Source organism: Accipiter gentilis, chromosome 23 (genome assembly GCF_929443795.1).
Source record: "Accipiter gentilis chromosome 23, bAccGen1.1, whole genome shotgun sequence".
In the NCBI taxonomy this organism is placed as follows: Eukaryota; Metazoa; Chordata; class Aves; order Accipitriformes; family Accipitridae; genus Astur; species Astur gentilis.
In genome coordinates this window covers 9,523,602-9,536,065 of record NC_064902.1, presented here as the reverse complement: position 1 = coordinate 9,536,065, position 12,464 = coordinate 9,523,602, and the positions used below count along the sequence as shown (strand labels likewise).

General features: G+C 35.7%; 1 protein-coding gene across 1 annotated transcript in view; it reads right to left on the bottom strand.

Moving 5' to 3' along the window:
- Positions 1-12,464, bottom strand: part of CACNA2D3 (calcium voltage-gated channel auxiliary subunit alpha2delta 3) — a 479,329-nt gene that overhangs the window by 47,025 nt on the left and 419,840 nt on the right. The window contains exons 28-29 of the mRNA XM_049826767.1: positions 1,571-1,632; positions 589-633 (exon numbers count right to left, since the gene is read on the bottom strand). Coding sequence (XP_049682724.1) covers positions 589-633; positions 1,571-1,632 — 107 coding nt within the window. The remainder of the gene's footprint in view (positions 1-588; positions 634-1,570; positions 1,633-12,464) is intronic.

Sequence of the window (12,464 nt, the reverse complement as noted above, 5' to 3'; positions counted from 1 at the left end):
TTTTTAATTCATTTAACCTGTGAAACTTTTGGTTGCTCAACCAAAACACCAGAGGGTTTGATGTCAAATGCTTTGCAAAAATTTATGCATAAGATATTGAAAATAGTATTTTATCTAACAAATTAAACTACATAAAAAGCTACTTCAGTGAGTTCATTAAGCCCAACTAAGGTTACTTCTCTTTTTTTTTTTTTTTTTCCTGCAGTGCTATTAATGTTTTAGTTCTGCATAAATTCAACTCTGAATTCATATCTAATTCTAGTGTGAACATCAGAGATTAGCTTCCAAGATGAACAATAAAGTAGTAAAAAAATGCCTTAGAACACCTTCAAATTATTTCCAAAACTGGATTCACAAAGCACAATTTATTACAACGCATATTTGAGTTATCAGTGTCAACCTTCTAATGAAATGGATGTTTGTAAGCAGTCATAAAAAAAAGTCTCACTAGTATAAGATTTAGAAGGTGATTCCAAATTACACCAGGAGATTATAATGTACAATGAGATGTTGAAAGTAAATTCATCAACCTTATGTTCTATTGTAGTAGAGGTATAAATGGAAAAAAAAAATCTATTAAATACTTACTTCATCATCACAACTTATAGCACATCTGCCATCAAGAGATGCACACTAGAAATGATATAAAAAATCAATAAAATATTTTCATTTCTTATTTGATGATTACAAAATATGACATTTTAAAAATCCATATAAGCACGATTATAAAGAAGTTGATTACATTTGTATCGGACAACAATTCCTCTAAAAATGACTAAGAAACTTTTAAATCTGTTCACCAATCCTGGTCTGTTCCTGTCTGCAGAGAAAGGGTGCATTCACACTGTAACAATTTCAACTGTTTTGAACACCATAATCTCCTCCATGAGTTAGAAGCTTGGAGACCATTTGTAGACATGAATACATGACTTTCCAATAGAGGTGGGGTAGTGCCTGCATTTTATGGGTTATTTTCTAAAACAGTACACTTCCAATCTATTCTCAAAATAGGGATGGCATCCTAATCTTTACAAAGTACATGGTTATCCTCTTTAAGGAGTACAAATTCTAGATCCTGAACATTTTAGGTATAGTTTGTTAAAGACTATGAACCCTAACCATGACTCTGTAATCTAGTTTAGTTAATAATTCATATGATACTTCAGTTACTGAATGTTAGAAGATAGGTCCAAGTGAGAAGGGATAATTCTGCTATCATGGAAAATGAATAAATATCACGGTTTGGCTTACTGTTTCCACTTTTTCTGAGGGAGAAAATCAACACTTGTAAGGCCAGCAAAGTAACTCCTTATGCATAGGGGCCTAAAATTAATAATCTTTCTACTGGCTTCCATAAATATGGGATCAAGCAACTGGGTTTGACCACTGGATTCTCTTTTTTTGTAATGATGAGCTGGAACGTGAATCAGAAGATAGCCGTTATGCATTTCAAGTACATTGTTTCTTTACAATAGCTTTGCTTGTGACAAAAAAAAATGTGGATCATCATCTGCACAGTTAGAAGGCTGTTATGATTCAATGACAAAGAAAATTTTAATTTAAAATATACCTGTCTGCTTGCAGTCCAAAATTTCCGCTGGAAAAATTCAAGTTTCATCTGGATACCTACAGCTGGGAAAGACATAAATAATAATAAAAAAAACCCAGCATGTTTAATTCCTTCCAAATGATTATTTAAAATTAATCAGAAGGAAAAACAGTCTCATAATAAAAAGGGAAAGTAAGCCCTAATATAAAAACCCACAACTGATTGAAAAGACTACACAGTCATATTTTAAACCATTTATGGTTTGGTTAAACATAAAGACATTGCTAGTATGTGAAGAATACATGAGGCAACCATCATTCAAACAGCATATGTCTCCATAATTAACATAAAAGAACCACAAACCGAACATATTTATGTTCACATCTATCTCAAATGTATATTTTACTGATACAAATATAACAGCTGTAGGAACACACACTGTGTTTTGCACTGAAACACATGAAAGCGTATTGAAACAATATGAAAATATTGGTTAACATTTCAAGTGATCATTTGTTTTGGGGTCATTTAATCCATGAATTATCAGTGGAACACAAGAAGCCTGTTTCAAACATTAAACACTTCTTTAAAAAAATTTAAATTAAGAGCATTACAGTCAATTCTGTCAAATGAAAGTATCTGACAAACATTACTGGTTTCCAAATTAAAAAAAAAAAAAAAAAAAAGGATACTAATGATAATAGCTTGTAAATTTTTTAATACAGATTCAAGACACTACTGGTTTAAATTATACATTTCTTGTAACCTCAGGTGGGCTTATGTTTTCCTAGAATCCGTGAACCTTTCTTCCAGCCTCGTTTGATGCTCCTCTCAGACCTAGCACTACATTGTTTCTATTGAACAACAGTATAATGCATTGTGGTTTGCATAAGCTCCAAAGGCAGTTGATTGGTCTGGTTTCACCTGCCTAAACTAAGAGAATGAGAACATATCCATCTACCTGTGCTGAAAATTTCTGAATTAGCTTCCTTTTATTTAAAAGAAGTTAGTATGATGAAGAATATGGCAGAAAGACAGGGAGAGAAGGGCTAACGACATCTGCTTGGATTGTTCTTACCAGCCATTGCTGCAGCCCTGGACCATCTCTCTCGTGTGCTCACTTACAGAGCACACCTTGTGCTAGGCTCTTCTGCAAAAGTGGTTCAGTGCTGGCCCTGGATCAAGCGATATTCTAGTTGTTCGGTACAATTTATCAATGGATTCTCGTTCAATGCCCTGCAGTTCTTTCAGGTCAGCTCAGAGGAAACATAATTGCTAGGGTAAAAAGAATGAACGGGGCCCTAATGAGTAATCTATAAGCTCGGTGTACTATTTTCATCACAAAAGCTACAGTTTTTAAAGCCTTGCAAGTGTGAAGACCTAACTTCTAGCAAATTCATTGCTGCAACGTTTTGTTTAAAAACGAACAAAACTTCAAAAAAATTTAGTTGTCTTGCAAGATTGAGGGAAATTTCATTTATTCATTCCTCCTCTAGGATCCACAGCAGAGATCATTTAAAAACATGTTTACATTTAGATTATTGGCACCTGGTTTTGCAAATGCACACATGCTGATGTCATGCATATATTTTATTTTCTGTTACCAGGCAGGAAAAAGTATGTGAAACGAAATCTGTAATGAACTGATACAACGGGATGTGAAATTACATAAGGAATGTTCTTATTATAGCAGGTTATAAATAGTTTTCTGCTATCTGTAACTCATGGACATTTTTACTTAAGCGAGTCAGTAGAGAAATCCATTTCTCTTTTTGAATAAATTCCAGAGGACACTCACTCTCTCCAGCTACATATTATTATCTAGTAATTTATTTTACGGTCAATAAGAAGATACTATCTGACAGCCACGCAGCACATGTTTTCTTCATCTGTTGTTTGCCTTTCGGTTCATTCCAAGCATGCAGGTGATCTGCACATCCTACCCCCTTTTTCTGAAATGGAGGCAACACACACACATTTTCAGGAACTTACCGCAACGAAATCATATTGCTTCTGGATGCTATATCAGTATTTGAAACGTCAATCTCATATTACATTTCTACCAATCCACTTAATCATGTAAGAATTAATGTAAAAGCATTTAAATGAGTAAAAGTCTTCTTGATGTCAGCAAGCAAAGTTTATGCCTTGTTTTCTGCATGTGAACACTCCTGTTGAATTCCCTGAATCAAGCCACGCGATCAACATGAGATACACAAGCAGGTACCTCGCTAAATCAAGGCCTAGATTTGACTCCAACAGTCTAAGACTCCAACCTGCAAAGGATGTCATCTTTTGCAGACTTCAGGTGGAATCAATAGCTTTCTGATCATGGAGCATCAGACTTCTTTTCCAAAAGATACAGAATGAACAAGATTTCTGAGCAATAAAACATGATATCTAAGGGAAAGTGGAGTGAGAAATGGTTGTCTTTACTCTGCTTTGGAAAAATGTAAATTCTTAAATCTGTGTTGCAAATCTTTAAATGTGTCTGAGCTCTCAGTTTAAAGGTAACCTGACAGGAACTAGTGGAGTCAGCCTGACATCTCAGCTGGGTCACAGCTGTAAGCCAGCAGGCGTTTTTCTCTAGGGAACAAAAGAATTAAGTTATATAGACCCGTGGAGCTGCATTGTTTCCCAAGGGATTTTATAACAGCATCTTCTGGCTAATCTGTTTGGAATGGCTGAGTTCCTGAAAGAAACGGGTTTTCAATAGTGTTTAGATTTTTAAAGATGTAGATTTTCAGAAGTGTTTATGCAGAGTTGCCATTAACTCCTACTGATTTCCATGGCTCCTTAACCAAGGAGGTTCCCAATCTGTTTAACTATTTCTATAAACGCTCCAAAATGCTTGTCTCCATCTCCGGACTGTCAGGTACCTTACAAATTCTGTTCCTCATTCATTCATAAACACTAACGACTTCAACCACCTATACTTACTATAGAGTACCTCTCAACAAAGAATCTCAAAATACCCTCTAAATGTGGTTAAGTCTTAATATTCTTCTTTTATTGCTGGGAAAATGATGCATAAGGGAAATGAATACCAGAGTTCCCACAAAGATCAGATATGGAGAGTCACAAGAGCGGCGTTTAGAATAAAACACAGATCTGTGCTCTCCAAAGCCTTGTTGTATCAGTTAGAAATACTGCTGCTCATAACAGGCACAGATGAGTGGACTGTGGTTAGATTTGTTCATTTAAGGCCCTGATAAGATTGACTCTGCAGCTTTCACTCTTATTAGAGACACCACCACCTAAAGCAGAGAAGCAGTTGCCAAAGCTGAGAAAATTACCACGTTCATTATCCTGATGATGTGAAAGAGTTGTTATCAAACATCAGTTTAAGGTTTAAACCTGTAAAAAAGATTTATTAAGCTTTAAAGGATGAAGACAAGGATCTATGCCACTACATTTATGGAAGTTCATCCATTTGGGCTTATATATCCAACACATGTAGCATCTATCCAAGACCTATAGTATATCTAAACTGCAGAATACCAGTACAGATCAGTAACAGTGATATTAGAATATAGAATCTTCCATTATATGTCAGTGATAAGCCTCCATAATTTAGAGATTATTTGATCTGCCATGGCTGGACCGTTTAAAATACCTGGCAAAGTGACTTTTGACTAAATGTCTTTTTTGTTCTTGTAAACTATTAATGAATGTATAATAAACATTAAGGAACAATTAAAACTATTGTTCTCCTACAATCAATCTGTATGTATACACAAATTTGAGCAGGACATCAGACTAGATGACCTCAGAAGATGCCTCCCAATCTAAATTATTTTATGATTCTAAGATTTAAGTGGAAACATTTTGTAGAGAGGCATTAAATATATAGCCTAGAATCTTCCTTAAATAAAAAGACAGTAAATACATACTGAAGGTTTTCTAGTGTCCGGTATAAGTTACTTACCACATGAGAGAGAATCTGAAACAGTAACAAGATCATTGCAACAAAGCTCATCTGTAAAAGATTCCATGCGCATGTTCTAATGAGTTGCACAACAGAATGCTTTAGTATAAAGACAATTGAAATACTGGGACTAATTTCTATGAAACATAGAGCATCCCTCTTCATGAAGATGAGAGGAGGCAGGCAACTGCAGTTTTGTTTTCATAGTATTACCTCTATGAATTTTGATGCTTTCTTGGACAGACTGTGAGGGGAAATAAAATAGGAAGAAAAAAAAAAAAAAAAAAAAGGCTTGCTCCCACTCGAGCAGATTCCCATGATTTCAGCAGTAGTGTAGTTTGTGTAGAAACTGAAGGGCCAGGCATTATCAATTTAGTCACTGTCTTCCTTACTTTTTCAAAAAAGAGTCAGTTTATTTCTCTACCTAACTCTTAAGACCTGTATAATTAATCTCTGGGGTACAATACCATTGAATGAGATAAAACAGAAATGCATCTCAAACTTAGTCTACTCTGGTCAAGGTTGTAATGGCAACCTTTTAAGTATAACACTCGACAGACTACATATTCCCCTTGTGAAGTATTTCCTCAATTAGAGTTTTGTAATGCTTTTACTTGTTATTAAATAATGAAGTGCTACATGACGTTTGGACTCCACCTGCGGTTGGATTCACTGATCTGAAGGGTCTTTTCCGACCACAATGATTCTATGATCTGTACCTATGTTGCAGGATCAGAGAAGAAAACACAGGTCCCATAAACATGGTATGGTGAAAGCAGCAATAGACATTTTCCTTGAAGAGGTGTTTCTTAATGTGAGATTTTAATGTCATCATTTCAGTTTCTTTACATTTTGTCCCTTACACAGTTCCACAGGGGAACTTCTACATATTCTATATCCTATGTAATATATAATCAATGACAATTATGAATGTCTCCTACAATTCAGCTAATAATTATTTGAATGCATCTACATTCAAAAGATTTAACAGTGTTAGTGTATGGGAAAATAATTTTCTTTTCAATCCCTGAGGTGATACTAAAGCATTTTTGCAGGCCTTTTTTCCCTGAGCTTGAGAACATTGTAACCAGCACAGGATATTTTCTCGTCTGGTCATTTAATGCCTTAAGAACTATTCAAATATACCTCAAAAAGTTTTAAAGCCAATACGTTTTTCTGAGCAATCCCTGGTCCTTCAGCATTTCAGAACTTCAGAATGAAATATCTGTGCTCCAAGCTACTTTATATTTAAATCTATTTTTTTACAAACTGGCTACATGTGGGGAAAAAGGGGAACTTCAGAATTATATTTCCCATGTCACCAATTTCTTGTTTAGCCTCCTGGATGTAACAGCTACCACAGAGGTTAGAGAAAAAAAGTGCAATTGCATTGAAATTTTTCTAAATATTGTTCAGCAAGGTATCCAGATAACACCCACATTTTTAATTAAAAAACCAAAACACAAACAACAAAAGCTATAATTGATCTTTACATGGAACATAAATTTTAAAGTATATCATAAAGTACTCTTCAACATTTGTAGGCTTAGTTCAATCACAATGGCCAAGGGATACAAATTAGTTTTCCTCAGCCAGGAAAAAATGAGTAAAGATGAGGAGAAAAGGTTTTGTCTTCACTGTTGCCTTTCCTTCGTAACGTCACTGGGGATGGTTGGCTGGTGGTAGAGGTATACAGAGCATCAACTAACGTGAGCTGACGGAGGGGTATTAAGGATCTTTATGTAACACAAAATGTGTCATTTCAAATGAATATTGCAAATCCAATTTTTTGTTTCAATCATGTTAGCAAATTTACTTAGCTGATTCCAACAAATACCTTTAATGCTGCCTTTGGAAAACAGTTATTAACTCCCTGAGATTTCTTTCCTTTGTTTAATAAAGCGGCTGCTATTCTGTAGTGCAGACCCTATGAAATAACAGATGGTTGGGAATTACAAAGTTAAATTCTTGGCTAGAGATGATTATTGTTAAATAAGTAATTTCCTTATGCATGAATTCCATGGCTGAGGGTAATATTTCACTCTTTTACTGGGATGCTTTGAGGATAGAAGTATTGGGAAGCACTCATTTGCTACAGAGCTCAAGGCTGCTTACTATCAAGGCAAACATGAACAAAAACAAGTAACTACTCAGAATAGATCAGGATTGCTTGTGTTCCTTTCAAGATCTCCATGGTTAAGCAAATGGACAGAAAGATAAGGAAAACCTTCCTCAACAAATAACTTCCGTGCACAGAATTACACGAGCTCTTAGGCTCTAAGTAAAATGAATCATCTCCTACTTAAAATAAGAAAGGAAAATAGATTAGACTGATTTATTTCAGCAAGAGAGGAGCTGAATCTCCCTATAAACCTGGCAGAGGGATTCCAAATACATAATTAAGGAAAAAGTAGTAAAAGCTAAAAGGATTTCCATTCTGTGAAATATCTATAGAATGTTACACTATATAAAAGCACTAGATCAGCAAGGTTAGAAAAATATCTTAAGGTCTCCATTCCCTTTTCCCACAGAATACAGTATAGACTACGATTCTTTCTCATACATAAAAGACGCTCAACATTTTGAGGACATTTGGGCCTCCTATTTCTGATGGAGTTATCTTAAATGAGGTTTGTCTTGGCTTCAAAATAAGAAATCTCGGAGACAGATTTGTAGCAGGATTATCTTTTTAATCTATATCGCCTTTGTGTATTAAGCTTAGACTCCTTGAGATTTCTTTCTTTCTGCCTACTCATATTACCCCTTATTACTATCTTTTAAAGTATCTAATAACTAAATGTGAAATATTCCAGAACACCTTCAACTACTTTAAAATGTTGATTGCACTTCTTTTGTTTATACTCTTAATCTGTTTCAGTTCAAAATCTGTCTTCAGTTTTTAGCTCAGCCAAGGAATGAGAGGCTGAATATTACACCCCAACGCATAATATTGAGAAATAAACACCATAAGTGCCAAAAAGGACCTCTAGTACAGATTAATGGAAGACTCCCACCACCAAAAATGATGCCCTTAAAAAAACTTATAAAACGTGTTATGTGCTGTAATTAAAAAGAAAATGTACAGATTTTTTTCCCCCTCGATTCCAAGGAGTCTTAGCTACTAAATTAGAGGTATTCCAACAGGCACTCTCTTACAGTAATAGTTATGCTCCAGTATCATCTAACATAGCTGTATTCCCAGTGATAGTCATTCTTTCATCACATGCAGGATATATAAAAAATATGAATGAGCATTCATCAAACGTGCACTTCCCAGACTGCTTCTAATCCCAGTTTCAGTTTACTTGCACAGTAAAATGCAGTTTTCACCCTTCCAAACTTCACACTTCATTCAGTTTCCTGCTTGATCTCAGTGATCATTTCCATTCTACTCATACCTTCCTCTTCTCACCCCAGCCCTTTTTCTTCAGTTCCTTTCTTCAAACAGAAGATCCCCAGAATTTTCTTTTAATGTGAAAAAATATTAGTTTTCTTATCCGGAATGTCTGAACCCAATTCAGACACCCAACACAAAAAAATTCATTTTAAGTTTGCCTATTTTTTAAGGTACTGAAAACATGAGCTTATAATTCAAAGTGCTGGGCAACCTCCATGGTGGTGATATCAGCTATCTTCCTAATGAACTGTTATTAAGTAGCCTGTGATAAAAGACTAAAGTTGACAAAAAAGCTGGGCCAAACTACTGAGTAATTGTGCACTTTCTTCTGGTTTTCCTATAATAAAGCATAGTTCCTACACCAGCAAAAATAAATATCAGTTATGCATTTGGATAAAATACTATTATTATTCACAAACTGTCCTCTGCAATGTGTTGGTTTGTTGTCTGAGGGTTTTTTTAATATATATTTTATTATTTAACTCCGTGAAGATTTCTAATGTTGTTTACAACTTTTCTTGTAGCTTCTCTGACATGGAACCTGCTTGCCTAACCCCACAACGTGTCTATTGCATATTTAGGTACCCTTAAATTATTTTAATGTTTTACAATTATTTTAATATTAAATCCATTTGAAGTCCATGTAAAAGTGCACCTATCTTTTCCACCTAAATTTGAGCTACAGTGCCTCATTAACCTTTACAGACCGATTTTTCCAAAATCGAGTCTTTTATTATCCTAGATACAATGTAAAATACAAAAAATCTCGAAGTGCAAATTATCACGTAGTTTTGGATTCTAAACAATATTCAGTAAAAAAATCATGTATTATTACTGGTATCTTACCTTTATCTTTTTTGTCATCAGATAAGTAGAATGACTGTGCATACACATACATAGGTAAGTCCTATATAATTACCAGTTTGTTATGGGAGTCAGTTTTCATATGTCATAAGATTTTAGCAACACAAAGAATACTTCCTTCATCTGAGCTATTGGAATGCAACATGTAAACGAGTGAATTTTTCTAAATGGACAATGGAAAGTTGAAGTTCTGCCTCTTTACTCATGGACCTCAAACCTGGCATTTTCTTCCAGAAGATTTTCAGAGTTAGTGGTAGAAGCAGTTGTCTCTATGGAAGCTCCAAAGATACAGGGAAGGCAGCGGCAACTGGTATTTCCTGGAGGCCAAACTCAAGCAGAAAGGGAGGAGATATTGGGAACTTGATGTGAGGCCAAACTGAAAGGGGAGCAGGATGATGATTGCTGGGAGGCCGAAGTTCATCCAAACTCAAACCACCAGGGAAGGCTGCAGGGCTTGGTTTGCAGCCAAGACCTGACAAACTGAACTGTGGAGGGCAGTCTGTGAACATCATCATAAACCAGACTCCCTTTGACTCCCTGACACATATCTTCCTTCTGGAGGACTAATGAAGTAGCAGCAGGAGCAGGAGGAAACACAAAAAGGATATAAATTGAGTGAAAACATAAAAAAATAGAGATGCTGTTGACTGAAAGTCCATTGCCTGTTCAGGAGGCTTCACTGAGCAGCTTGGAGGGAAACAGGTTATCTGTAAATTATCATTCAGACAGTTGTACTGTATTTCAAACTTTACAAGATAGTAGCTTATGTGCTGCCAACACTCTAACAAAGGGCTCCCACAGAATTCTACTCATTTACTCCATGATAAACTTTGCGTACCAGGAGCACAGCTCAAGGGAGCTACTTGGGAATCCATTTGTAATTTAAAAAAAACAACACAAAAAAAACCAAGGGAAAAAAAAAAACCTCCCGTAAGCCTGGAGGGCTTGCAAAATTACACTAAGTGCACTTTGCTAGAAAGATATATGCCCTGTTCCTGAGAAATACAAGGAGTACATTGATAGTATAAAATAGTGGTTCAGACTGCACAATTTGAACAGGGTGAGGCGGGGCACGGTTAAGCCCTGTCTGGTGTCTGGAGTATCCTCCCTGTGACTTTTAGAAAATACCTGACACCTACTGACACCTGGTTCATTCTATTACCAAAAAAAGAAAGAAAGAAAGAAGAAAAAAAAATTTTAAAGTGGGTTGGGTAGTATTTTCATACTCAGGAATGTTTCAGTAGCATGCAGAGAGAAGGCAAGCACCATCATAAAACTCCGCTGGTGGCAGAATTTTCATAACGAGTTCCTAGGAGCCTTCAGCTTTCTTCCAACATCCCCCTGCATAGCCACTAGTCTGACAAACATTTCTGAATTCTGATGGTACAAGAAGCATGTGAAGACTGAAATCTGACCACAGTAACACTAAAATAATGAAGCGGTGATGGTATTTTAATAACTCCCTGACCATTTTTCCATTTTATAGGGTTTTCTTGCTCTTTTTTTTTTTTTTTTTTTTTTTTTTTTCAATATTCAAGTACATCCCATGACTGAAACAAAAAATAAGAACAGTATATATTTGTAAGCACATTTACAAATCTTAAGGGAGGATCCATGACTTCTCAAGTTCTCAAAAAAAGCTTTACTTCCTACAACTGAGGTCCTAGTTTAGAGTAGCTTAGCCAGTATACCTGTCACATTTCAGCCAAAAGGCTGTGGTTTCAAGTTTGCAATTAATGAACCCTAAGAGGCTCAAAGTTCAGGCAAACATCCAGAAATTAGGATACTTATCTGACCTCTTGGAGACTGTGACCAGATTCTCTTAGGAGATGTCAGGCTTTCTGCTTCCACTTGTAACTAAAATACAACGCATTCAAAACTTGGTAGTATTGTCTTTTTTTCAGACTTGATCCTGTCTGTTACCTAATCGAGTCGACAAACGAAGTCCATACCTATATACCTCAGTATCGTGAGAAAGGCTGACTTCAGAAATGAGCAAAGCTTCAATTGTTCTTATTCCCAAAGACATTTATCCCTCCCAAACTGAAATCCTATCATAGCAAAAAGGCTACAAGTTGTCCTACTGCCAGGCACAGAATACTTTGGATGAGACATTAAAGATAAATGTTATGGCATTATGGCATCCACTGCAAAACAAACTCATAAGGTCTCTGTCCAGTTTCTCCCACGTCAGTTCAATGCCTCCTACCCTACCATTGACCTAGAAGCCAAGACATGGAGATTCCACTGCTACCAGTCTTAGCACGGAGGGGAGAGACTTAGAGAATTCAACTCTTCCCACCTCCAGAACACACTTACTACCAACTGCTTGCTCTATCCAGTTATCTTCATGGATACTTGCATGCACACAAGGTCTGTGAATATATGAAATCCCATTAGTCAAACTAGACTTAGGACACCAAGTGAGAAAACACCAACATTTTATCAAATCACATCATTTGGAAATAAGTCTTGGATCTCTTATTGACTGCATTATAATAATAGTGACATTTGCTACAAACTGTTTGTTCTATACTGTGATTAGCAAATTACTCTGAATTACTAAATATATGAGTAATGTTATCTGAAGTCAAATAATACATTAGAAATACCTCATAATGAATACAATCTCCAGCCTTTCAACACCATACCTATTGGTTGTTTTAGAAGTCAAATATTTACGGTAATGTTCCAGAATAGTTTTCATGTTTTTATTTTTCTAAGAT